The sequence below is a fragment of the Eutrigla gurnardus genome (assembly GCF_963514095.1).
Source record: "Eutrigla gurnardus genome assembly, chromosome: 12".
NCBI lineage: Eukaryota > Metazoa > Chordata > Actinopteri > Perciformes > Triglidae > Eutrigla > Eutrigla gurnardus.
In genome coordinates this window covers 3,873,987-3,900,529 of record NC_139926.1, presented here as the reverse complement: position 1 = coordinate 3,900,529, position 26,543 = coordinate 3,873,987, and the positions used below count along the sequence as shown (strand labels likewise).

The 26,543-nt window shown below is 40.4% G+C and overlaps 1 protein-coding gene across 1 annotated transcript; it reads right to left on the bottom strand.

The window, feature by feature from the left end:
- Positions 1–674: 674 nt before the first annotated feature.
- On the bottom strand, positions 675–4,567 carry LOC311021847 (zinc finger protein 862-like). Its single transcript, XM_084022688.1, has 12 exons — positions 4,245–4,567; positions 3,787–4,049; positions 3,531–3,701; positions 3,251–3,426; positions 2,982–3,157; positions 2,688–2,857; positions 2,352–2,590; positions 2,008–2,265; positions 1,742–1,924; positions 1,422–1,652; positions 1,185–1,337; positions 675–1,100 (listed from the first exon to the last, which is right to left on the bottom strand). The coding sequence occupies exons 3-12, from the start codon at positions 3,697–3,699 to the stop codon at positions 924–926; spliced, it is 1,932 nt and encodes a 643-aa protein (XP_083878814.1). The 5' UTR covers positions 3,700–3,701; positions 3,787–4,049; positions 4,245–4,567; the 3' UTR covers positions 675–923.
- Positions 4,568–26,543: the final 21,976 nt, after the last annotated feature.

Here is a 26,543-nt window from a genome sequence, read left to right as displayed (position 1 = left end):
CGAAGTGGGCGGGACTTGAGTTTTGCTCTGCCGTTTCCAACATGGCGGCCGGGCCACAAACGATCTCATTTTACAGTTAAACTACACGCTAAAGCATGTTTCTGAAAACATTTGGGGCGGGAAATGTGTAGTGCAGTAACAGAATCTGGATTCATATTTGATCAACACTGCCTAGTTTGATAGTTTGAACGAAGTTTCTGGAGCCGGCGGCATTGCGTTGGACGGACGGCATTTGCATAAAGTTCAATCCATCGAACTTTATGCAAATTCACGTACGGCGACAGGGCAGTCAATTCGACGTGCCGTATCCATCATGCGGAGCTCCTGCTCTACATAGACAATGAATGGGATCCGTTGACTTGACGTCTGCTGCCGGAGTTGGTGTGTCTGTACCATCAGGCTTTCTAACGTAGGCTAACGTGCTAATGTCAGACAGTTCGCTGACATACGCATCGCAAATCACAACCATTTTTGCTGGTTACAATAACGGTGTTCAGTGTTTCCCCCAGAAAATTTGTTAGTTAAGGTGGTGTCTCTCCAGGGGGAGGCGGCGTCGCCCGGGACAGGCGGACGGACGGGGAAGGGGGTGGGTGGGTGGGTGTAAGGAACAGTGTAACTCAGCCTGTCGCCATCGCGTCTCCGCCTCATCGCTGCCACCGCAGCCTGGGGGGCAATAGACTACAGACTCTGATTACTACATTGAACACATATTTATTAAAAAATAACCAAATAACAATATCTTATAATAAATACAAATCTTTAGCATTTCAAAATAACATCTGGTACAACAATACAAATATACCATAAATAAAGGGCAATAAACAGCAACTTAAACAAGAGGGTTTTGTGCAATTTTAACAGCAAAGGGTGCAAAACATTTGTGCAAATAACAAAGTGCCACAGCAAGGTAGTCAGACACTTATCTACTTATGGCAGAGCCGACAAGTAGCATCGCTACACACTATTCTCCTCGGTGTGGAGAAGAATTTCTCAAGGGCCCTGTTGTAGTTCAGGTCTTTCACTGGAGGACCATTTATGCTGATCTTCATGCAGGCTGCCAGACTTTTGCCCTGCAGCCTGTTCCTGAGGTCTGTCTTGATCTAACAGTGAATGAACTGAAGTTTAGTATTTGATACTTTTGTGTAATAATTTTGATAGAACCTAAGACTGAGAGATGGACTTACCCTGTTCATTGCGGAGAAATCCCTCTCACAATTGACACTGGAGACGGGTATTGTGAGGGCGATGGCAGAGAGGAGGGACAGGTTTGGGTAGAGGAGATGGAGCTCATCATACCCTGATGCCATTGCTGTCATCATCTCCAGCTGGGACTTGTCCTGATGGATGAGAACATTGGTCAATGACAGATATACATGAACTCACATAAACAACTTAATATTGTGTTAATGACTGTCACTGACTTTCAGTATTCCGGTTGTTGTTAGGACTCTGTAGCTCTGCCACTCTTGGAGAAGTGCCTTCTCACTGATGGGAGGGAACTGCTTGGCTAGTAGTTGTAGGTCTGAGACAGTCTGACTCTCATCAGCTTGTGGTCCTTGTGGTCCCAGGGAACTAAAAGCACCAAGAATCCCAAGCTGCTGGAACCTCAGCTCCAGGTGCTGAATCAGTCCATCAATGTAGGGGTCCATGACCTATTCACATTAGATGTGAGAGAAAATTCAAATGTAGGCTCATATTTCAGGTGGGTTATTATTGTTTATTCATTCTTGAGCTTGCTTACTTGTGTCTGAAAACGTCCCCATAAGGTGGTGATGGAATGATCTGTCCCACGTCTTCTCCTCTCCTCTTCTGCATTGATGTTCAGACTGGTCACCTTCTCTTCAACCTGAGCTAGAAAGGAGCCCTCAGGTTGCCGTTCACCTGCTGCTTTGATTTTCCTCAATGTCTCAATGGTAACAGGAACCTATAATAGACATACAAATTAAACATGATTTTATATTTCCAAAGGAAAATTGACATGTATTAAATAAAGATCAATCAACTTACATGGTTCTTGATTGCCATGAAATTGGTGTTTTCCTTCTGGAACAACTTTGAAAGCTGGGCCAGGTAGGGCAGGATGTCTGCTTGCAGGTGGATAGCTGCAACAAACCTGTAAGTTGCACAGTAGGTGTACAACCCCCGTGCCACAGGATCCTTCTTTAAGTCTGCCTCCTCAGCTAGTGTAGCAAGCACTGCTGGTAGATTTCGCTGGAGATTTGAAATGGCCTTCTCTTGAGACAGCCACCTAGTGTCTTTAACCTCCTGGGGTGGGGGATAGGGCAGTTAATTCAATATTTATCTCAGGAATGTGATGTACTTAACTTCAAACACCTGATGTTTTCACTTACTGTGACTTTCAGGTCTGCTACTCCAAGCACACTGGCAGCTGCTTGTAGAGCGCTGGTGCGGTTTGCACTATTCCTAAAATAAAGGTGCAGGTCTTGTAGGTGCTTTCTGAAGATTTTCATGTATGGCACTCCATCTGCTGCATCTTTACATGCTAGTGCCAGGCGATGAGCAGCACAGTGCACCGACACTAATCCTGGCCAGGAGTCAGTCAGCAATTTTGCTGTGCCATTCTGTTTTCCTAAAATAAAGGTAAAAAAAAACAAAACAGGTATTAGAACAAGGGAACCTATTAGTTTTGACATTAACTTAGCGTCCTTTTCCTTAATTCACTTTACCGGTCATGACTGCGGCTCCATCTGTTCCAAGGCCAAAGATGCGGTCCTGGGGAATCTCTTTCTGTGTCATGACCTCCTTCACAGCTTCAGCTATAGTTGTAGCTGTGCCATCTGGAATGGCTACAAGATCCAGGAATTGACAGAACATCTCTCCTTCCTTGTCTGTGTACCTGGAGTATTAACAAAAAAAACATTTTTCATTTCAAATGTGTCTTACCTGGTTTTGTTACACACACAGGAAGACGCCATCATTGAACCATTTAAAAAATGAAGAAGGTGAGACCACTACTGTACCTAACATGGACATCTAACTGTTTTGTTACAGAGATATCTGTGGACTCGTCAATTTCAAGGCCAATAGCCTTTGATGACTTGATGGCCTCTAAAATGGGCTCCTCCACCACTTCACCAATGATTTGGAGCATTTCGTCCACAATCCTGTGGGACCTGTAGTTGGTCCTCTGATCAATCTAGGGAAATAATATATCCTTAAATTATAGTTAATTCTACTAGAAACAGATGACAGCAAATGTACACTGTAATAGTTTTTTTTTTTTTTTTACCTTCAGTTTGGCAAAATATTCACAGCCTAGGAGGTCTGCCAGATCCAACAATGTTGGGTAATTGGTATGGTGTGCAATCTCATGCTTTACCAACCAGTATAGACATTTAAAGCCTCCAATTATGGCCTCATGCTCCATATTCAAAATGGGATGAAATGCCTCATTGATGGGCAGACCTAATACACACACATTAAACAGTCACTGTTAATTTAAATAATGTAATAAATATAATTTAATCACCCTGTTTTTTGTTATTCCTGAACCACTCAGAAACACTTACTTCGGCTTGATTGGGCTGCAATGCCCACACATGAAATGTGATTAGTTGAGCTCAAGTGCGAGTCCAAGGCATCACGTCTGTAGTTAATGCAGGGGACCTCTATGAACGGCCTTTGAGAGGGGCCACGTAATGCCCTTTGACGGTGCATTCTGCATAGTCTGCAAAACATTCCTAGGAATAATACAATAACTGACTTAATATAGCTTAGTCTACATTTTATATTTCATCATTTAACATAAAATAAATAATGCTCTACCGTGTTCGGTATGGTAAATCCATCCTGCATATTTGGGGTCCCTAGCCCACTCCGGGTTCCACCCACTGCCTCGGTGTTAAGAGGATTGCCGGGGATCCGGCGCCACCGGCGGTGGAGGAGTTGCTGCTGCTGCTGCTGCTGCTGGTGGTGGCGGCGGCGGCGGCGGCGGTTGGGGGGGAGGAGGCGATGCAGAGGGTGAAGTCGGTCGGCTTCGTCGCATGAAGAAGCCGACAATTTTTGGTTGTGTTTTTCGCTCCATTTGGCTGTGTACATTACGAGAGAAAATCACATGCAAATGTCAAAAGCAGGCTAGGCTAATACAGCCACCTGTAAACGTTAAACGCAATCAGCCTTGATAAGAAAACATTACGCCTATCAAAGTAATTCCAGGTAGTCTACTACGAACGAACAGTTGACAGACTATTATTAGTATTTAAAGAATTCAATAATAATCTTACCTTGATGCGACAGTCTGTCGGGGTCAGCTATCCAAATTCCATGAACGTCTTTTCCGAAAATCGTTTGTTTTTCCCCCAGATGAGGTTAATTGAATGATGATAGATGGCACAAATGACATACCACCAGAGGCCGCTGTTCGCACGCATAGGCCCATTTAAAAAAGTTTATTAGAGGGTTTGAATGAAAGGGAGAAAACATGACAGAGTAACACGGCGAATATCGCTATAGCCTATAGATTTTTATTTTTTTTTTGAAGACGTTAGTTTAGGCGGCAGCTCTTTGTTGTTAAGGCGGCCGCCTTAACAGGAAAGCGCTGCGGGAAACCCTGGTGTTATCGGATAGTACAGTGTCTATTTCTCAGGAACCTTTGAAAAATCTAAGCGAGAAAACAACGTTAAATGTACCTACCATACCTTCACATTAAAAAAAAAAACCTAAAATAAATAATGGAAAATCAACGGAGCAAAGGCTTACTCTGATATCGATGTAATGTTAGCGAATGAGGGGTGAGAAGCCCCCTACCTCCCCTTGCTAATATTTATTCCGTTCGTCCAGAGTCAAATCTATTCTTGAGGTTCCAAATATTTTCAAAGCAGTTTGTCTTTCAATGTGAGGAGTCGATCGAGTTATTTTATGTTCCGTCGTTTGAAGCAAACCTTTTAGCCTTGGCATTGGTCTCCCATTATTCATACCTTCACTGGAAGGGAAGTCCATTTTCCAGGCTCTCGCCAGCCCCCTTCAGTGAGGCAGAGGAATAACATTGAAGCATATGCAATATATATATATATATGTGTGTGTGTATATATATATATATATTGTGTGTGTATGTATATATATGTATGTATATATATATATATATATATATATATATATATTCTGCGAGGGGGTTTGGGTCCTTGTCACCTTTTTCATCCCTGATGAGTTTGCACCCCTGTATTTATGCCTCAACAGTTACCTCCATCCAAGTGTGGCCGTATTTTTGGCCCCTGTAAACAGATGGTCGTTCTGACCACGCAGTTTAATAAGCACCTCAGTCTGCTCCTTGCTCCCTACAACACGACAACATGTAAAGCACATGTCAACAGTTAAAATGATTGTACGATATACTAACTGTATCAGCTGTAATAATGATCATACGGTTAGCTCTGTATTCAATTCAAACGTTTACAGTTTTACAGCCTAGAAATACAGCGGGGCTCACAACTCATCATTGGCTTTATTATGCTCAGCTGCATTCAGCTTTGGGCGCAGGAGAGGAGCGAACTTTAGCCTACACAACTCAACAACGAGAACAAATTAACCTGATGTGAGGTATACCTACAACATATCCACAGTTAATAGGATATAAGTTACCATCCTCTATCTTTAGGCTTGAACGTTACTTTTAAAGGGTAACGTTAACTGAGCTCCTCGTATCTTTTTTTTTTTCTGAGCTCCTAGTATCAACAGGTTAACGTTAGCCTTAAGCTACATCACGTAGCTGGCCCTACAGTCCGGTGGCTACGTATTAGCATTATTAACTTCACGTATTTTAACAGTCAAATATGTTATAAGGCCCCTCGAACTTCTGGCGTTAAGCAAAAACTCGTTACTTACATTTATTTAATGTGTATTCGGCACTGCTGCCGCTGCCGCCGGTACCAGAGCTGCTGCTATTAGTCGCCGCCATTGTTGTTGTGAACAGCGGGCCGCAAAGCATCTTGGGATATGGGAGGCCGCGAAGGATAGTAGCGGTGCATCCTCCGAATGCAGGGGAAAGGAGGACGCATTTGGAGGCTGCATTTGGAGGAGCCTTCGAATTTGGACGAATTGGGACAGCCTTCGCGCAGTGCTGTGACGTAATCGGCCTTCAAATGCACCCTCCGAAGGCTGCAGCCCCTGAATTGGGACACAGCTTTTGTGTCTATGCAGATTGGGTTTTTTGTTGGTTGCCAGTGCTGGATCTGCGTCGTTATCAACGGTGATTTCAACCAGGGTTTTCAACCGAGGCCTGCCGGGGTCGAAGGGGAAACCACCTTCACTTTCATCGCTGCATGAAGAGTCGCATGTACTTGGAGCCTGAGCAGCGCAGCAACCATCCATTACACACATACTACCCGGGTAGAACACACACACATACACTGAAAAGACTTGGAGTGACACGAATACGGATTTGCCTTAACTTTTGACTGGACACATTGAACTTTACCATCAGAACAGCTACAAGCTGAGAGGACAATTTATTTTATTTTTGTTTATTATTTTTTATTTTTGATTCCATTGGGGATTTTGAATCTCAACTGTTCTCAACTTGATTTTGATGTTTTAAGAATAAATATACTTGTGTTGTGTACTACATACTTACTTTCCCAACATAAAAACTATCACAACAAAGATGGTGAGTGTCTTTGTCTCAAAGTTTGACCCTAATCTAGATGCCATCACTCTCTCTGACTATTTGAAAGATAAACTGGATCGGGAAGTGAAATGTCGCAAAATCGAAACAACTTTAAGTAGATTCAGCTCTTTTTGTGTCACTGCTGAATGTGACAATGTAGCGGAGATGTATGATCCTCATCTGTGGCCGGCTGGTGCTTTTGTTCGCCGGTATTTTGAGCCACGCCGGGCTAAAGTCGCTGGTGGGGGGGGCGGTTCGATTGGAAACTAATCCACGCTACCAGTTACCTGCGCCACAGCCTGTGGTTTGTGATGGGGAGTCCCTTTCTGCTGTCAGCCAGCTAACAAGCGAATGCTGATGTGACTCGTGCGCCCGAGCAATATCCCGTAATGAAGAACAATATGCGGATTGTATCGTACAATTTACGCGGTCTACGTGTGGGACACACTGCTACAGATAAATCAAGACGCTTTGTTGTTGATAAATTGTTGAATGAGTGTGATATTCTGTGTCTCCAAGAGACCTGGCTTGCCAAACAGGATGTAGACAAGTTAAATACAATACACAAGGATTTTCATGGTGCTGGGGAATCCACTACTGATCTAAGCATGAAAATAGTTAAAGGTAGAATAGCAGGTGGAGTGGCCATCCTTTGGAACCGTAGATATGACCCAATGGTGAAAGTGAGTAGATTAAATGTTGATTGGGCCATAGGGTTAGAAGTATGCTTTAATGGCAAGAGGATTACCATATTAAATATATATACACCATGTGAATCATATGAGGCTGAGGATGAATTTTTGAACAGACTAGCTTTTATCCACTCCTTCATTGAGGACAATGATTCTACTTGTGTGTATGTCTATGGGGATTTTAATGCTGATTTATCAGATAGCAATTCTCTTTTTGCAAAACATCTGGTACATTTTTGTAATGACAATAAACTTATCTTATCTAGTAAAGTATTCTTACCGGATAATAGTTTTACCTATGTAAGTGAGGCATGGCACACAACCTCCTGGCTTGACCACTGTCTGTGCACAGCAGATGCTCATGCCTCTCTAGAAAATATGGAGATTTGCTATGGTCTGGCTACCTCTGACCACATACCTATAGCTATGTTGTTAAATGTTGACACTGTGCCCCTCCTGGTGGATACTGGGAATTCAGGCAACTCAGTGAAATTAAACTGGGCTAATCTATCTAAAGAGGACATTGATAGATATACTGGCTTAACTGACAGCCTACTAAATCATGTTGTATTGCCGAGGGATGCCATTATGTGTCTTAACATGAACTGTGCTGACACACAGCATGCTGCTGACATTTGTGATTTATATGATAACATTACAAAAGTTTTAAATGCCTCTGCTAGGTCTTTCTGCAGTCATAAGAAGGTGGTTAACATCAAACCTGGGTGGAAGGAGTATGTGTCTGAACACCATGCTGCAGCAAGGGAAGCCTTTAAACTTTGGATTGATGCAGGAAGGCCTAGACAAGGTGATGTGTTTGAGTGTAAAAAACAAACTAATGCCAGATATAAATATGCTCTTCGTCATATTAAGACAAAAGAGAATACTATTAGAGCGGACTTGCTTGCTAGGAATCTACAAAAGAACAACTATGTTGACTTTTGGAAAGCAATCAAAGTGATGAATAACCATAAAACGTCTTTACCATACGACATTGAAGGTATCTCTGGTTCAGATAATATTGCAAAATTATGGCGTGAGCATTATATCAAGCTGTTCAACTGTGTCAAGAGTAATGTTGTTGCTGTTAATAATGTTGATTTGGACACTAATGTTACAGTAAGGCCAGCGGAGGTGGCACATGCTATTGAGATGCTTGATAACAACAAAACATGTGGTACAGATGGTATTGCTGCAGAGCATCTTAAGCATGCCAGCTATAGGCTCTCTCCACTGTTAGCCATGTGTTTCTCTGGTATCATGGTTCATGGTGTTCTCCCTGATTCCATCTTGTCTGTTTTGCTGGTTCCTGTGCTTAAGGAGAAGGCTGGCAAATTAAACAGCATGGACAATTATAGACCAATTGCCCTTGCCAGTACCCTGTCTAAGGTGCTGGAAAAAATTATTTTAAATAGGATCGAAATGTATGTATTAACTACAGACAATCAATTTGGGTTCAAGACAAAACATAGTACTGACTTATGCATTTATGCTTTAAAGGAGATTGTCGCTAAATATCAACGCCAAAACACCTCTATGTTTCTCTGTTTTATTGATGCCTCTAAGGCATTCGATAGAATCAACCATGCAAAACTATTTGAAAAACTACTCATGAGAGATGTTCCTAAATATATTGTCAGAATTCTAATGTATTGGTATGCTCAGCAAACATTCCAGGTCAAATGGGATAATACTGTTTCTGATCCTTTTCATGTGGCGAATGGGGTCCGTCAAGGAGGAATACTATCCCCTATTCTTTTTAATGTATATATTGATGACCTTTCAAGACAGCTAAATGAATGTACAACAGGATGTATTGTGGGAGAACAAGTTGTGAATCATCTCATGTATGCTGATGACCTGGTTTTACATTGTCCATATTCTGCTGGGTTACAAGAGCTGTTGAGGATATGCACACAATATGGAAGAGAATTTGACATCAACTATAATTCCAAAAAGAGTAAGGTTGTTGTTGTGAGATCTAGAGAGGACAAAAAATCCTCTTTTCCTGCTTTCCACCTCGCAGATGGCCTCTTAGAAATATGCAGAGAATTAAAATATCTAGGACATGTCTTCTCAGATGATCTCATGGATGACGGTGACATTCGTCGTCAATGGTGTAAAATATATGCACAGGCCAACGTGATGTTGAGGAAATTTTCCATGTGTTCCACAGATGTTAAGTGTGCTTTGTTTAGGGCTTATGTCACGCCGCTGTATACAGCTCATCTCTGGTCCTCTTACAGAGTGAGAACTATGCAGAGGCTTAGAGTGGCATATAATGATGCCATGAGGTTGTTGCTCCGTGTTCCTAGGTGGCACAGTGCTAGCCAGCTATTTGTGTCCTCTAATGTACCTACATGTCAGGCACTGTTACGAAAGCTAATGTTCAATTTCATGTGTCGATTGGATTTATCAGAAAATAGCATCATTATAGCCTTAACCAACCCTATGATGGGCTATCGGTTCACATCCAGGCTTCGAAAGCATTGGCATGATAGCTTGCACCTATTTTAGTACAGTATTTTTGAGTATGTATTTTAATGTGTCATATGTGTGTGTGTATGTTGGATGTGAGTGGACCATCTGAGTCCATAATAAAGATTTATTATTAATATGTCATATTGAGGCATAAAAATCACAAAGATTAAAAGTTAAGAGGTCTTTGCTAGGTCTCAAACTGGGAGTAGAAACCATACCAAAAAAAGACACCTACGAACTACAACAGGGTATAATTTCAGGTCCATGAATTTTTTCTTTCCCTTTCTCCCCTTCAAACTGTACAATGCCCAAAGGGCATTGGTCCCGAGTTTTCTTAGCATCCGCCTCACTGTGTCCCCTGGAGTGGCACCTCCCAGCAGACACAGGTAGTCCACCTGACAAAAGAAACAATAAAGATGATTAAGCATACAGTATTACCTATAACAATCCTCTGTTATTCCACTAATCAGTATGGTTACATGTACTACTGTTGTTGTCCCAATGTACTGTCCATGCACAGGGAGAAAACTGTGCATAAATAGCCATAGTATTTGACCCCGCTAAAGTAGGTGCAGTTCACACTGACCATTGGACAAACAGGCACACGAGCAGCAGACTGCTTGCATAACAATTTGTAAAACCAAGGAAAACTTTACATCTATGTATATTTCATATGCACACTGTGCCCTACTTTTGGTATAAATGTGATGCATGCTATTCCTCGTGCTTATAGTGATATCTGAGAACACTGCATGTGGAGCATGTGCAGAATGCTAGGCCAGGCAGGGTCCAGTCTGCTTTATTTACATGCCAGAGTAAATTGAGTTGCAATTGTTTTATCCAGGTGTGTAAGCCTGGTACGAAGTCTCCAGACCGGGTCTTAAACTTCTTCTTACCTGAGTGCAAAAATTATGATTTAGTGTGATTTAAGCTGGCCTAACATGTTCTCGTGTATTTTAAAAGGACGTTTTTAGTCAGCCCAAGAATTTTTTTCAGGCCCCCAGTACCCACTGAAAACACCCTAAACAGACAACATGGGACGGCATATTGGTGCAGTCGGATTCGGTCGGGTGGTGCAGCAAGCAGTCTGCAATTTATATTTGCATTTAATGTTTTTTGTTTTTTGTTTACCCAATGCTGTATATTGTGGGGTAAGGATGGGGTAGTGTAATGGCAGATAGTGCCATTAGCTTTATACTGCTGACTTAGACTTGTCCTGTGATTTTTATCCTACAGTGGCAGCCGAGAATATTACTCTAATATTAAGTATGTTAGACGTGTGTCCAAAAAAGTTGTCCGTCACCCGCAATATATATATTTTTTGACACGGCCATAGTTAAAAACCTTCAACACCCCATAATATGCTTGTGCTCTCAGCAATGGTACTTGCATCGTTACTAGGCAATGAAGCAGGTTGAGTTGCATTGCAGAAAAGTGCTGCACAGAGGCTCCCAAACGGAAATTATTATTGATTTCTGAATGAATGGATAAATTGCTTAATTTTGGCATATTAACCCTTTTTTTTTTTTTTGCCTGCGGGGGCTCTTGTTGGCACAATGGTAGGGGAAATGCTGGATACTCATCCCTACACACAGCAACATTGCACATACCACTTTCTTTTTGTAAGTTGTGTCACTAAGCTTTTCACAAGCTTGCTCCAGGTCTTCAGATGTCGTTAGTGGCCTCGACAGCTCCTCAATCTCCAAATCTTGAGCTCCCATATCCTTTATCAAGATGTGTGTGATGTTTGAGAGGGAGTTTTCGATCCTGTCCAACCTCATGAAAAGGGACCTCACATAAAATGGTATGGAGGAATCATCTAAAATATACAAATACACAAATAAGTCATAACAAGTCACATTTTGCAGTCTTCCATTCTCTAATAACTAAGATGGGGCTATAAATAAATACATTAAGGCTGAATGCCAAAAAATGCTAATGTAATAGTGATGTGGACTGTGGGTAAAGGCATATAATGTAGCACCTAGAACTAGTGCTGTGCGATTGAATAAAAATGTTTGATTGCGATTATAATGGAAAATATTGTGATTGTGATTATGATATTGTAAATAAATGATGTCATGAGTCTACTGGCTTGATTATGAAGAAGAACACAGAACTTAACAATTAGGAATGAATTTCAAAAAGCTAGTATATAACGTACACTGAAAGACTACATGACTTGTGACTTGTTAGGAGTGAGAACGGAGGCTCTCTGCCTTCCACCTGGCGTCTCATGGCTGAAAACCAACTTTGCAACATCAGTGTAGTTACTCGGTCGCCACCCCAGTATCCCAGCTCTCGTCTCTGCTGCACAAATGCGCTCCATAACCTGTAATCTTTTGTTTATGACAGTTACGTCATCCACCGCTCCATTTATTGATTTCTAGCTGGCTTCGTTGTAAAAAGATGCACGTGGCCAGGTGGAGGGTTAGAAAAAAGCGACCAGACTTAGGAATAGGTGTATTAGGCCTATTTTCTGATGGTACTGGAGTCAAGTAACGCTGAGTAACGGCGCCAATAACGGTAATGGCGCTGTAACAGGGGATTACTCCTTACTAAAAAAAGTAGTGCCGTTAGTAACGCTGTTATTCCCATCCATGCTTATAACCAAAAGCAAACTCCTCGGGTCTCTTTAAATGGCCAATTAATGCAGAAAACTAAGAAATTCCAAAAGGTTCACACACTTTTTCTTGCCACTGGATGTATAATTAAGACTATATCAATATCTGCTCATATCACAATGTTGATCTACTGCACAGACTTACTGTGAAATTTTTGTACGCATTTGGTTTTGTTGTTTTTATATAAAGACGTCTAGAAAAATACCAGATGTTCCCTGATGCCATTGTTAGTTGAAAAGAGCAAAGTCAAAAATCCAACTTACTTTCACATCTTGAAGTTGCTGGAGTGCTGGTGTGGGAGGGACCTATATTTACGCAAAAATACCCAAATCAAAGCTGTGTACAATTGGATCATGGAAAATTTAGTTGAATAACGAATACAGCATACCTTGGCCACTGCTCTGAAACTATCATCCATTGTAGTGATTGTCGAGACGACTGTTTGGAAAAAACAAACAAACAAAAAAACAAAGACCATAATCAATAAATGCCTGATTACACTTTATGGAGGGTGCTTTTTTCTGAAATATGATCCTGTTGTTTTCTAGGCTGCATACAAGTTTCTCTGAGTGTTGAAAATGATGTAGACAGGTTGCTTTCTGAGTTGCAGGTGACATAACCTTAATTGGTCAAGCTTTGACTTGACAACACTTCTCAGACTCAGACTCAACACTATGTGGAAATTAGAGGTGACCTGCTGCAGCAGCCTTGGAGCAAGCCACTGAAGCACATTCATGTCATTTAATGGTACATTGGTGTATTTTTAGATCCAGATGGCGGTAGTTAAAAGATAGACAATGTTATAGTAATTTCAGAATCAGAATAAAGTAATTCACGTTATGAATCCCTAATACTGTATGCTTCTGAGTTAACTTACTTGGTGTGTTCTGGCTTTCAGCTGCAGAAAATAAATCCATTGATGGTTGGACTAAAGGACAAGATTACAGAAAGTTAGAGGGTCAATAAAGTATACTGAAAGATTTTCTATTTTTACTTTCAAATGTATTTTCAGCTGTTACACAAATACAGTACAACACTTGCGTTAAAATTTAAACATGTCACAGGTTATAACATCAAAGAACTGAAATGCATATGGGCGTTTTAGCTCTATTCCTTTGGTTTTGTTTAAATCTAATAGCTGATTGAACTAATTAATTTTGACATTATTCAATGATTTCTGGCAATATGTCATTGTCCGTGCAGTAGATGGTTTTGGGTTCTGGTACGGATCACTGTCTAGTCCTTCTGACCTCAATTTGTTTTGAAAATGCATGTTTTGACTGGTTTCTGTGTGTCCACCTCTATCCTTCACAACATTGAGGGAGGTTTGTTTTGCCACTCAGTCCGAATGAAAGGGGCGTGTCCCAGGACAAAGTGACATAACGTGGTGAAGACTCAGAAAGTAGACATTTTTTTTCAAATCATAAAAATACTTGTCTACTTCTCCATATGGATATGCTGCCTTATGCACTCTAGCCCACCCACTCTGCTGTGCCCTGGCACGAGTCAGCAGTTACAGTACAGGGTCCGACGTTAAGGTTTTTTCCTACTTGTACAAGTACTTTTCAAATCTACTTGCCCTGCCTAAATTCTTACTTGCCCTGCCTAAGAGGTTCTTTTTGTGGCGCCGCGGTGTTGTGCAAATTTTCTTCAAGACTTACCGGTATATCTTACTAAAATCCATTATCTGTTGACTGTAGACGACACTACACAACACTTCTTCTGTCAGAAAGCTGTTTTTATTTTTCATTTGTCATTACATTTCATATGAAACTTCTCCCTGCTCTCTTCCAACCAATGAAAGAAATGTTGTGACATTGTATCTTGACCCGACGTCCACTCCATTTGTCGTCTGGAGATTTAGAAGAGATGCATACTGCATGAACGGCTGCTCCGTTTTGGCGACATGATAAGCTGTCGTTAGACATTTTTTTATCTGGTTGTGGCTCTCCAGGTAGAGTCTTTGGACACAACGGTCCATCGGTCCGGGAACATTTCGGTGTTTTTTAGCCTGTACGCAGGCCAGGTGAGGAAGTGACTTGCTATGGCTGTCTAAATTTTGTTTGCGATAGCTGTCGTTCCCGCGGAAGTGAAACAACGTCACCGTACGTCTGCGTCGGTACGTCAGCACGTCAGCACAGAGGCTCGTACAGACACACCAACTCCGCCAGCAGACGTCAAGTCAACGGATCCCATTCATTGTCTATGTAGAGCAGGAGCTCCGCATGATGGATACGGCACGTCGAATTGACGGCCCTGTCGCCGTACGTGAATTTGCATAAAGTTCGATGGATTGAACTTTATGCAAATGCCGTCCGTCCAACGCAATGCCGCCGGCTCCAGAAACTTCGTTCAAACTATCAAACTAGGCAGTGTTGATCAAATATGAATCCAGATTCTGTTACTGCACTACACATTTCCCGCCTCAAATGTTTTCAGAAACATGCTTTAGCGTGTAGTTTAACTGTAAAATTAGATCGTTTGTGGCCCGGCCGCCATGTTGGAAACGGCAGAGCAAAACTCAAGTCCCGCCCACTTCGCAGGACGTCTATCCAATTGATCCAACTTGAACACAGAACTGCCCACTCGCCGGTGCGTTCGACGGTCCGTTGCGTCGCTGCCGGAGTTGGTGTGTCTGTACCATTAGCCAATCGAAGCACACACAAAAAAAAAAAAAAAAAAGCAGCACACTGCAACTGCCGCCGCCACAGCAGCAGACAGATGATACGAATTTGTCGGAGTTTGTGCTTGCCCGACCGGGCAAGTCTGAACAGGTTCTACCTGCCCGCCGGTTATTTTTACTTGCCCCGGGCAATCGGGCAACCGTTATTGTCGAACCCTGCAGTATATTGCCCACTGTTTCTGTGTTTAGAGCAACTGTGACTGTGTGCAATGGCTCCAAGACGATGATTTTTCAAATGAAGGAAAGTCTTATCTAAAGAAATTCCATTAACTGCCCGCAGAAACTCCTCCTATAATAAATAACATAAAATGAAGAACATTTTATTTGTCCAATGGGACAATTAGGTCAGAAAGTTTAGTAGTACAGTCCTGACATTTTAGGCTAGATCTAGATAATAATAATAATTCAAATAAACCCTTGAAATTCATACAGGATTATAGAGGAAGATTGACCGTCCAGCCCTCATGGTAACCAGAACCATTTACTTACAGGATGGCATGGTAGGCATTTGTGGTGTTGAAGTGGTGTCTTTGGTGGGTTTTTGTTTTCGTTTTACGACCGGCTGATCTATGTCAGTATCTACAAGAGGGATATTCATAAGTCAGGTATGAACATACAGTGATAGATATTTTATTTTGGGGTGGGTTGGTGCAAACAAGCAATCTTACCCGAATCTTGGTATCGCGCAGGAGCAATCACCTTCCTACGTGGAATGATCTCCTCCTCTTCGCTATCCAAATTTGATGTCACGATGGCCTCTTTGACCTTTTCTCGTGCCTCTGCATATGTGTCTACAAAATAGATGAGCGTCTCTGTCTCCAATGTTACATGATTATCTCATTGCGTGCCGGTCACAACTTGTCCACCAGAGCGTTTTGGAGTTGTTGGATTGTGTATTTGATGAGATTTGAGGGACAGGGGATCATACCATGTTAAACTGAGCGGCTCACGTCTCTGCCCCGCGGTTCTCAATAAAACATGCAATGACTATTAAAAGTAATTTAACAAGGCGATGTTTAGCTCAGTTGGTAGAGCACCCGCCCCATGTGTTGAGGCTATAGTCGTCCTCACTGCAGGTGGCCCCGGTTCGATCCTGCGCGTCATTCCCTCCCTCTCTGCATCCCATTTCCTGTCATACTCCCAACTGTCCTATCTAATAAAAGGCATGAAAAGCCAAAAAAAGATATACTAAAAAAAAGGTAATTCACCAACTCCCAAGACTAGGGATTATGGTGAAAGGCAAATTTGCCAAAATGTTGAACTAGAAGCTTTAGCCTATTGTTCCAAAACATGATATGAATGATTTAGAACTAGATTATTTTCAATTGCTTCACAGTGCTATTTTACATACAGTACATTGTTTACACTCAAACTGATTGATTCAGTTCATCATCACATAAATTTGATTTCCATGGGAGCACGAGGGATTTTTTTTCAGAGATGTTTGTTGTCTTACTTTTAAAGAATGAACAGTGAAAGACAATATCTAACCTGTGAATTTCAATATCCTGACACTGTCTCTTGTCCACCTTTCTTTGTCAGGAATTTCCCTCCTCTTCACTTTCGCTGTCACATTTTTATCTGGCTTTGGCCAGTAACAGTACAGACCCTGCAGAAAACATAAAAAACAATAAGGTAAAGAAGGTAAATATATTTATAAAAACCTTTTAACCTTTTAAAAACAATTTGTCACAATGGGCTTCACACAACATCATAACAACATCCTCTGCCCTTAGACCCTCACATCGACTAAGGAAAAACTCCCAGGAACCCTGGACAGGGAAAAACGGGAGAAACCTCAGGGTGAGCGACAGAGGAGGGATCCCTCACCCAGGACGGGCAGACGAGCAATAGATGTTGCTACAGACAGGATAGTTCACAACATGGAAATATGAATTTATAAGTCCGGTCAAAGAGCAGCCTCGGGTGGGCTGGCCGGGCCAGGAGCGGCGATAAGTCTGTAACTTAAAAATGTTTTGACTCTGCAGTACAAGTTTTTAGGATGTTGAAATACCTTTTGTGCCCTCTCTATCCAGTTTGTAGGGACGGCGTCCACTGTGTTGGCTTTGAGAAAGATGACCACAGCAAACTCTTTTGTATTCTGGAGGAAGAAAAGGAAGAAAGGGTCAAATTCTATCCTGACTTGATACTATATTTATACTGTAGTTAGTTCACTGTACAATTTCATATACTTACCACTTTGATGTCATTTATCTTTTTTTCTTTTTTGTTTGTTAAACTATGTTGTTTGTGGGGGTGGGGGGGACTAATTTTTTTAGGGGGGTTTTTTTCGTGGTTTCAGTGGACACAATCTTCATTTGTGGGAAGCTAAATGCACTTCTTAGAAAGAATGGAGAATTGTAACCACAATCCTCAAACCATCATTGGCATTAGTCTGAATGCCTGCCTGCCCAAATGCCTTTCAGATAGAATTTTCATCTGAGTGTAAGTGTCTTTGGCTGTGTAGACACCAAGCAACCTTGAGTCACAAGGCTGCACGAAGTATGGCTCAAGTCGATTGTAGACCCGGCAGAGGAACATCTTTTCCCCAGGCATGGTCTCATCAGATCTCATCTCAACAACTTCACAGCACTCTAGGTGGTTAAGACTGAATACATTGTTGGGATATTTAGTTTCTACAGACTTTTTTGGTTTAGTATGTGTCTTTCTCACCTTGTTTGCTTCCCCCAGCCGCCTCACAATTTGTGAGAGAGGATTTCGGCCAGAGCGAACAAGTCGTTTCATCTGATGCAAGTAATTCTCAAAATAGAAAGCACTGCACTCATCAAGACTGCCATAAAGCTTAGCAACTGATGCCAGGTGTACCAAACTGTGAACATTGTAGACAAGGAATTCATACAGTACACCAACAACTCCTCTGCATTTTGACTGTATTGTTTTGTCAGTCTTAGACAAACAAGGATAGTTAATGCCACACTAAAAACCAGGAAGTGCTCGTACAGCTGCTTGGAAATAATGCCCTTAAGCACAATCTTTCCCGTATAGAGAGCGAACTGCCTAAATTCTGTGGCCTTCCATCTGTCGATGTCCTCCAAACCTCTTGGTTTCCTTGCAAACACATTAGGAATGCACGCTCTAAGCTCCAGAAGTTTAGAACTGACCTCCTTAACTTGCCCAGATGACAATCTGACTGCCTGTGGTCCCCTTAGCCACAAAAGGATTAGTTTGCGCGTGACCCCAAGACAACACTGGTGCATATAATCTATGGGGAAGTGTTGAATCATATTTATTGGGAGCTGGCAAAATGGTGACACCCCAGATTGCCGGTGATGCTCCTCCTGTGACTGATCTCGGAATGATTCATCAGTTCTTAATGTTATATTGGTGATTTCAGGATAGATCACTCGACTTCCATCCCATATTCCTTTTTGTGTACATTTGTCACATCCATAATAACCTGTACATAGCTTGATGGACTTCACCAGAGCCTTGGCTGGGGCATCACATGTTATACAACGCAGCTTAACTTTAATCAGACCACTGTCTGCTTCGAGTCCATTTTCCAAAATACTGCGAAGGTCACCAACAGCATCATCAAGAAAGTTAAGGTTAGTTGGCTTTGACAAACCAAAACAGAGAGCCAGTGGGAAAACTGTGGGAGGAGATAAATTCAGTTGGCAAAGTACTGGCCACAGTGTTTCCTTGCTGCTTTTAAAAAGCGGCAAGCCATCAATATTGAGAGAGATGTCAATGAAATCTAATTCAGAGATCACCTGTTGCAGATACATTTTCAAATGTTTCAGGAGCTGATCTTTGCAGCCAAGGTAAACGTACTGCATTCCTGATTTCAACTCAAAGTCTACACTTTCACAGGTGTTGAGCAGTGTTTTTGCAGTCTTTGGCAACTCTGAGTGTCCATGTTCTCTCAAAATCCCTAACAAAGCACTGACTGCATTATGTTTGACTTGATATTCAGTTGCCCACTGTGCAATGGAATGTCTGAGTGATGGGTCAGTTTCCATATCCCTGCTCTGCTCCACAGAAGCCCCGCCCCCTGTGTGTTCATGTTGATGTGTCAGTGTTGATGTTGTTGACGTTGATGTGTCAGTGAATGACAGTGAAGGAGCTGTTTGTTTGTGTGTACAAGCCCTGATGCTCCTATTTCATCACGTGAACACTTTTTTTCTAATCGCTTTGCCCTTTTCCAGCAAGCTGAATATGTGTTTCCTGACATCGCAGGAAAAAAAGAGCGTGAAAAAAATGTTCTTTAAAAAAGTCCTACCAATCCAGATGTGATGTCCATCTTTTTTGTGCTGTAAAGAGAGAACACAAAAGATACAGGTATGGTAAGTACATTATTCATATCAAGTAAAATGTCAGTATAATTACACAGTTGACTGCAGTAATTGGCAAAACTGTTCAAACTGGCATGCTCTTTATAACTGGGCACTGTGCACTTCACTCGTTTTTATCTTGATGTTTGTTTTAATGATGTTTAGGATTTTTTTGCCATCTTATATTTTTGTAAGGTGACCTTGGGTGATGTGAAAGGCGCCTCCAAATAATTTGTAGCATTATTATTAATATTATTATAATTAAAACTGTATGATGCATCCCTGAAAATGTACAGTTTTTTGCTTTCACAAAAAGATGCAGAGTGTGATGTATTAACTCTGCACCAGGATTTGAGATATATTTTCTTTTGTCTGTAATTTGGACTGACGGGAGACCTGGGCAGAGATGGGAAAAGTACTTACATTCTGTACTCAGTAAAAGTACAAGTACTTGTGAAAAAAAACGACTATGGTAAAAGTAAAAGTACTCACTGAAATAATTACTCAAGTAAAAAGTTAAAAGTACAGGCTATGGAATGTACTTTTAGAGTAAAAGTACAAAGTATTTTTTTTACCAGTCGTTTCTGTGTAAAGCCAACTGTAACCGCTTAACCTCACATCATATAATGGGTCATTTGAAGGCTATTAACCCGTTAGGACCTGATCTGTATCACTTTAGATTATACACTTATACCATTACATTTTCATATATAACAGATCTACAAGCTCATGGCGCAGTGAGTGCAGCACTATGAACCTTCCGCTACCACTTCACTGTGCTGCTCCTCTGTGTCGGACATGTTGCTGCCTGGTTCGGTTCCATAGTCCTCATATTAACAGTGATGTTGATAGGTTTTCAATGTAGTGAGTCCCACAGGTGGTGTTTTGAGTGGGTCCCTGGGAAATGCAATGGGTCCCCAATAAAAATAATTATTCCTTTCTATTTCTTATATTCTTCTATTTCTTAAATTGTAGTGTTAAACTCTCTTCATGGTGGTATGGTATGATATGGCTATAATTAGCAGATATATTCATGTATGTTTAAAATGTATCTGAAATAATAAATACAATTGGGAAGAAAATTTTGACCATTTTCAATCTAAATGGATTAATCCGGTGCACTTTGAGAGTATCATGTATCTCCTCAAGAAGTCGGAATGACAATTTGACAATTTCAAGGTGTTTAATAATCAATATGAGCATTTTTAACAATGATTTGTTCCATAACTGAAACACAGAGAGGACTGCAGAGTTTGGCTTTGGACAACTCAGAGTTGAGTCAGGAGAGAGAAGTGCTCACAGAGCTAACTAACATTAGCGCAGACGGTGCTAAGTAATGTTAGCAACAGCAGCTGCAGTTAGCTCTCAGTTTAGTAATGAAGCTGCTGCAGTCAGTCACCAGAAATCACCTCGGTACTGTAATGATCTCTGTCATTGTTGTTGAAGGCTGTGGGTTGCTCTGGTCCGGAGGTATTCATTGTAAACGTGCTGTTTGTTAGCATGTCTTACTGTTAACTGCTAATTTGGCAAGATGTTTGCACAAGCATACTCCAAAACACTAATAAAATTGTCTACAAAACAGCTTTCACAAAACAAAACATTGTCGACATGAGTGAACACAGCATAGAGCAGTGGGAAGATGAGTTAATTAGCTACTAAGAAGTTTGTATCTTTAACTGTTGAAATGAGATCTGTGGTAACTGGCTGGTTGTTGTAGCGGCTAAACTAGCTTGTTGCAATGTTTCATAGGATTGGCGGAGCCTGCGGAGATGTTTTTATTCTGGTCTAAATAATATTTCAGTGATTTAATCGTTGACGTGGATTAAAAGTAACGAGCCTGTTTTGAAAATGTACGGGGTAAAAAGTACAGATACTTGTGATAAAATGTAACGGATAAAAGTAAAAAGTACTCAGAAAATAAATACTCAGTAAAGTACAGATAACACAAAAATGTACTTCGTTACAGTACTTCGTTACTTGTACGTCGTTACTTCCCATCTCTGGACAGCTACGACTACACAAATACACACATTGTAATATAATTCAGAACAGTCAGTGTGTAGACTTACCATGTGAACCACAACCACCCTCCGTTTCGGCGCAATGAAGTAGCAGGTTCCGTTTGTGTCCCGCCAGCTTCGGGGTCAAACCACGCCTCTTCAGTTTGAATTTGAATTTGTTGTGAGGCCACTGGCTGAAGCCCTCCCTCATCATTCTCTGCTGCACCTGCAAGGTTGCCAAGATTGCCAAGGTTGCAAGGTTGCAGCAGTGGACAACATGTAGCATGATAATCCTCATATCCACAGAAAGGTAAGAGTCCAACGAACAAAAGTAGCCATTTCATTTAGTCCCACAAGCACGCGATCTCCGGTAATCATCCATAACACGCCATGTGTTGACGTTGTGAGTTTCTGAACAAAAGATTGTTTATAGCTGTTTATCGCTAGTTATCGCTCTTCGATGAGGGGCTAACAACAAAGCTTTGCTATCTCTGTGTATGGTGGCTTCTTAGCGACAAAATAAGCCGCCTCCCGTGATTCTGCGATCCGAATTGGCTGACCAGTCTGTCCATCAAGAGAGCCAGTGCTTCACTGGCTCTCGGCTGACCAACCACGAGAATCGCCCGGCAGAGAGCCAATAGGCAGAGGAGTGAATTTTTGACTGACAGGTCTTATAGCCAATGAGCTTACGATTCCAGCGGTATGTTATATGGGGGGAGGGGGCTTGAGTTTGAGACGGACAGCAGCTCAGAAAGGTCAGACTCTGACCTGCAGATGTGATAGTAATGTAAAAAAACATTAAAAAAATGTTGGTTTTATTAGAAGTAGTTGTAGAACTGGTGAAATAAACAAAAAAAAGTAGAATTATATACCTAAAAATACCCATAATCTCATCTGGAACACTTTGTTCCAGATGCAGCTCCGTCTGACATTGCCCTACAACACTGCACTTGCAAAGCTCATTTTTGGGTGTCTTTTTATCCACTTTCTACCAGTTGTTGGTCAGGCTTGTGGCTGTGGCTTCATTCAGCTTACCAGAGCCACAGCTAGCTTTTTTCACTCAAAAATAAAAAAAAATTTAGGCGAGGCAAAAAATAGAAATTTCCACTAGTTTGAGCTGCAGTAACTCAGTGTCAGTAACACTTAGAGTAAATCTGACACTTGGAGAAGAAACTTCAAAGGGTTATCTTTCAGGAATGCTCAGCTTTGTGCCTGTAGTCATAGGGGTTCAAGAACAGTAACCATTTGACTTTGGGTATGTCGTTTTCAGCCTTTTCTTCGAAAATAGGACTGCTAGACAAGAGGAAAAAAAGGGAGTGGGGGGCCAGGGGTGTTATTCATGTAAATTCATTACCAAAACAAAACACTTTAAATAAGACTTCTGAATCCTCTCAAATCAAGTCAAGCCAAATTTATTTTAAGTGCATTAAGTGATAATAGACAGAATGTACAGTATAGATTAAAATCACATTTATCATATTCACTGTCTGTAATATTAAATCACAGGCCACAGCAACAGGCCCCAGAAGAGGGAAAAAACTAATTGGAGATACTCTTTAATGTCATCTGCCTTGAACGTCAGAATTTAAGCTAACATCTTCACTTCTCCAGACTGTCCTCCACAAAACTTGTTTCTCAGATTTTTGATTGATCAAAAATTTGAGCCTACAGTGCATGAAAACATTTGACTGTAAACAGTACTGTAAGCATACGTATACCATCCAATTCTTGCTAAATACATTTTCAATCTTTCTGAAAAAATTTACAATATGTTAGAGTCATGGTTGATGAAGGCAAATATCAGAATTTTATCTTAAAAACTTAATTTTCTAGAACATTCTGAATTCTGCTATCATGGGAACAACTATACCCAACATCACCAACATTTCCATGCTGTCAAGATGCAATTTATGTTTTATGTTTATTTGTGGAAATGTTCTGTAGGTGAACATTCAGTAATCCATTAACTTAAGAACATCCTCAAAATATCCTAAGCATGTTTTAGACAAATATTCTACATTTGTCAATATATCACATTACAGAAATGTTTTGGAAAAGGGCATTGCATAATCTGAAGTATCAATAATATTGTCAAAACAGTTTCCAAATATTACCTAAAAAATGTTTTTAATGTGATATTACTTAACATTGTGAAAACATTTTATAAATAACATTATGTGATCTGTTACCTCAACATTGTCCCTAAAATATCTTCAAAATGTTACAGGCAAAACGTCCTTCCTTTGTTTACATATCACATTACAAAACATTTTGTTAAACAAAACATTTTGTGACTTGAGACATCAATAACATCCTGAAAACATTTTCAAAATATTGCTTTGTGCATATTCTTTATGTATTACCATATGATATTGTAAGAATGTTTTATAAAAAGCATAATATAGTCTGACACTGTAGTAACATACTCAAAGTAGTTTCTGGATGTTGCTTTGAGAATGTTCCTTTGTAGTTTTTCTGTAACATCATGGAAATATTTTATAGTAGAACATTCTATAATCCATTAACTCAAAAACATCCTCAAAACATTTTAAGAATATTTTAGACAAATGTTCTATGTTTGTTAATTTATCATATTACAACAATGTTTTGGAAAAAAAACATTGCAGAATCTGAGGTATCAATAACATCTTGAAAAGATTTTCCAAATGTTACATAGAAAATGTTCTTCATGAGATATAATTTATCATTGTGGGGACATTTCATTAATAACATTGCGTAATCTGTTACCTAAACACTGTCCCTAAAATATCCTCAGAATGCTATAGCTAAAACGTTTTTCCTTTGTTCATACATGACATTACAAAAACATGCTATTTGTTACAAGAGGCATCAATAACATCCTGCAAACATTTTCAAAATATTGCTTTGTGTATATTCTTCGTTTATCATCATATAACATTATAAGAATGTTTTATAAACTACATAGTATAATCTGAGGCCTTAAAAACATATGGAAGACGTTTTTTTAATGTTTGTTTGACAATATTCCTTTGTTGTTTTTCTGTAACATCGTGGAAATGTTCTGTAGGTGAACATTCAATAATCTTCTACATTTGTCAATATATCACATTACAGAAATGTTTTGGAAAAGAACATTGCGTAATCTGAAGTATCAATAACATCCTCAAAACATTTTCCAGATATTACTTCGAAAATGTTTTTAATGTGATATTACATAACATTGTGAAAACATTTTATAAATAACATTATGTAATCTGTTACCTAAACATTGTCCCTAAAATATTCTCAGAATGCTATAGGTAAAACGTTATTCCTTTGTTTATAAATGACATTACAGAAACATGCTATTTGTGATATGAGGCATCAGTAACATCCTGAAAATATTTTTAAAATATTGCTTTAACAATATTCCTTCTTCATTATTGCATAACATTGTCAGAATGTTTTAAAATAACATATTGCAATCAGAGGCCATAATAACATCCTGAAAACGTTTTTAAAATTATTTTTTGAGAATGTCTTTACTTTGTTGTTATGGAACATTGTGGTAATGTTTTATAGAGCAACATTCTATAATTTTTACCTCACAGACATCCCCAAAACATCCTTAGGATGTTACATCTAAAACATTCTATCTTTGTTACCATTCAACAATACAGGAACATTATTTAAAATAATAAACATCATTATAATGTTATTTGAACATTAAATGAAAATGTTTTCTTAAGAACTTTAACAGAACCTGTAGGGAATGTTAGCCGATGTTGTGGGAGTGGGGCATCAGTGACAAAATTGCAGCCTGTGACAATGTAAGCAACATAGAGACATGAAGTCTGTCACTGAGCACTTGCAGTGGAATCACGTCAGATGCTTTGCCAAATTGTTGAATCTGACTGTCAGATATTCAATTCAGCTAATGGAAATTCAAGCCATCATTCAAAAGGTGAATACAATCACAGAATACTACTGAATAAGGATGTAGCCACACGCTGGAATTCAACTTTCAATTTCACTTTCCATTTTACATGCTGCAGCACTTCATTGAATAAAGGAACCTCTTGTTGCCACACTGGTACTTTTGAATCCACAACTCCCAGCATTATCTCTGGAGGAGTGGGGAATTGCAAAGGAGGCGTGTGATATACTTAAAGGAGTCATAACCTGGTTTTATACGTATCCAGCCCCCCTTGGATCGCTTTGGATCAATTCGTAAAACTTATTAGAAAAAAAAAAAAAAAAATTTAATCAAACATTGAGCTTGTTCTGACCCTTTTTCGTACCGCGATTTTATCACGCGAGATTACGCGCGAGGTTTTGACTGGTCCGGATGTGCATTGTATAATATGTAATGAGGCGCGCGTTGATTCGCCGCAGGAAGGACAGAGCCGGGGGGGCTTGCCTGCATGCAGACTCCAAAACATAATGGCGGCGCTTCGGCGATTTCAGGTAGCGGACGGGGCGGGGTTGGGTGGTGAAAGAGGGGTGGGCTTATGCAAGTAGCCGCCACGGTGACGTCACCGAAGGCGCAGAATCAAAATCTCGTGCTTTAGGAATGCACACCCTTGTGTGCTATTCCTGTTCGGAAAAAGAGCAGAAGCGAAAAAACGGCGCCACTTTCAAACTCCAGCCTTTCAGGCAAGTTTCAACTGAGGTCAAACACAGATATGCATGTTTTAACAAGAGAAATTGCGATTTCCTGGTGATGACTCCTTTAAACCCTTTGAGAGGTTACGGGGGAGATGACCTCAAAGAGGTATGTAAAAACTGTGCAATTTTATCAAATACATTTTATTTACAGTCAATATAATAAAGTATAATATATTTACAGACTGCAGGTTTATAACAAGTAAATGTACTTCTGTAAATCGCTTTGGATAAAAGCAATGTAAAATGTGAATGAAAAGCCTTCGGTTGTGAAAAACAGTTGTCAGTCTTATGACAGGAAACAGGCATATCATGTTTTCGTGGTTCTGTTTGCTTGAATTTGGATTTACAATGGGGCATTGTTACACAGTATTGTGCTCCACATGTAGGGATAAAAGGCCTAAATATTTCCAGATAAAAAGTCCTCACTCATCCACATGACTGATGAACGACCTGTGACGGTGTTGATATAGTGGTGATTGAAGCAGAAAGGAGTGCGTTTCAGAAATGCCACGTCTTA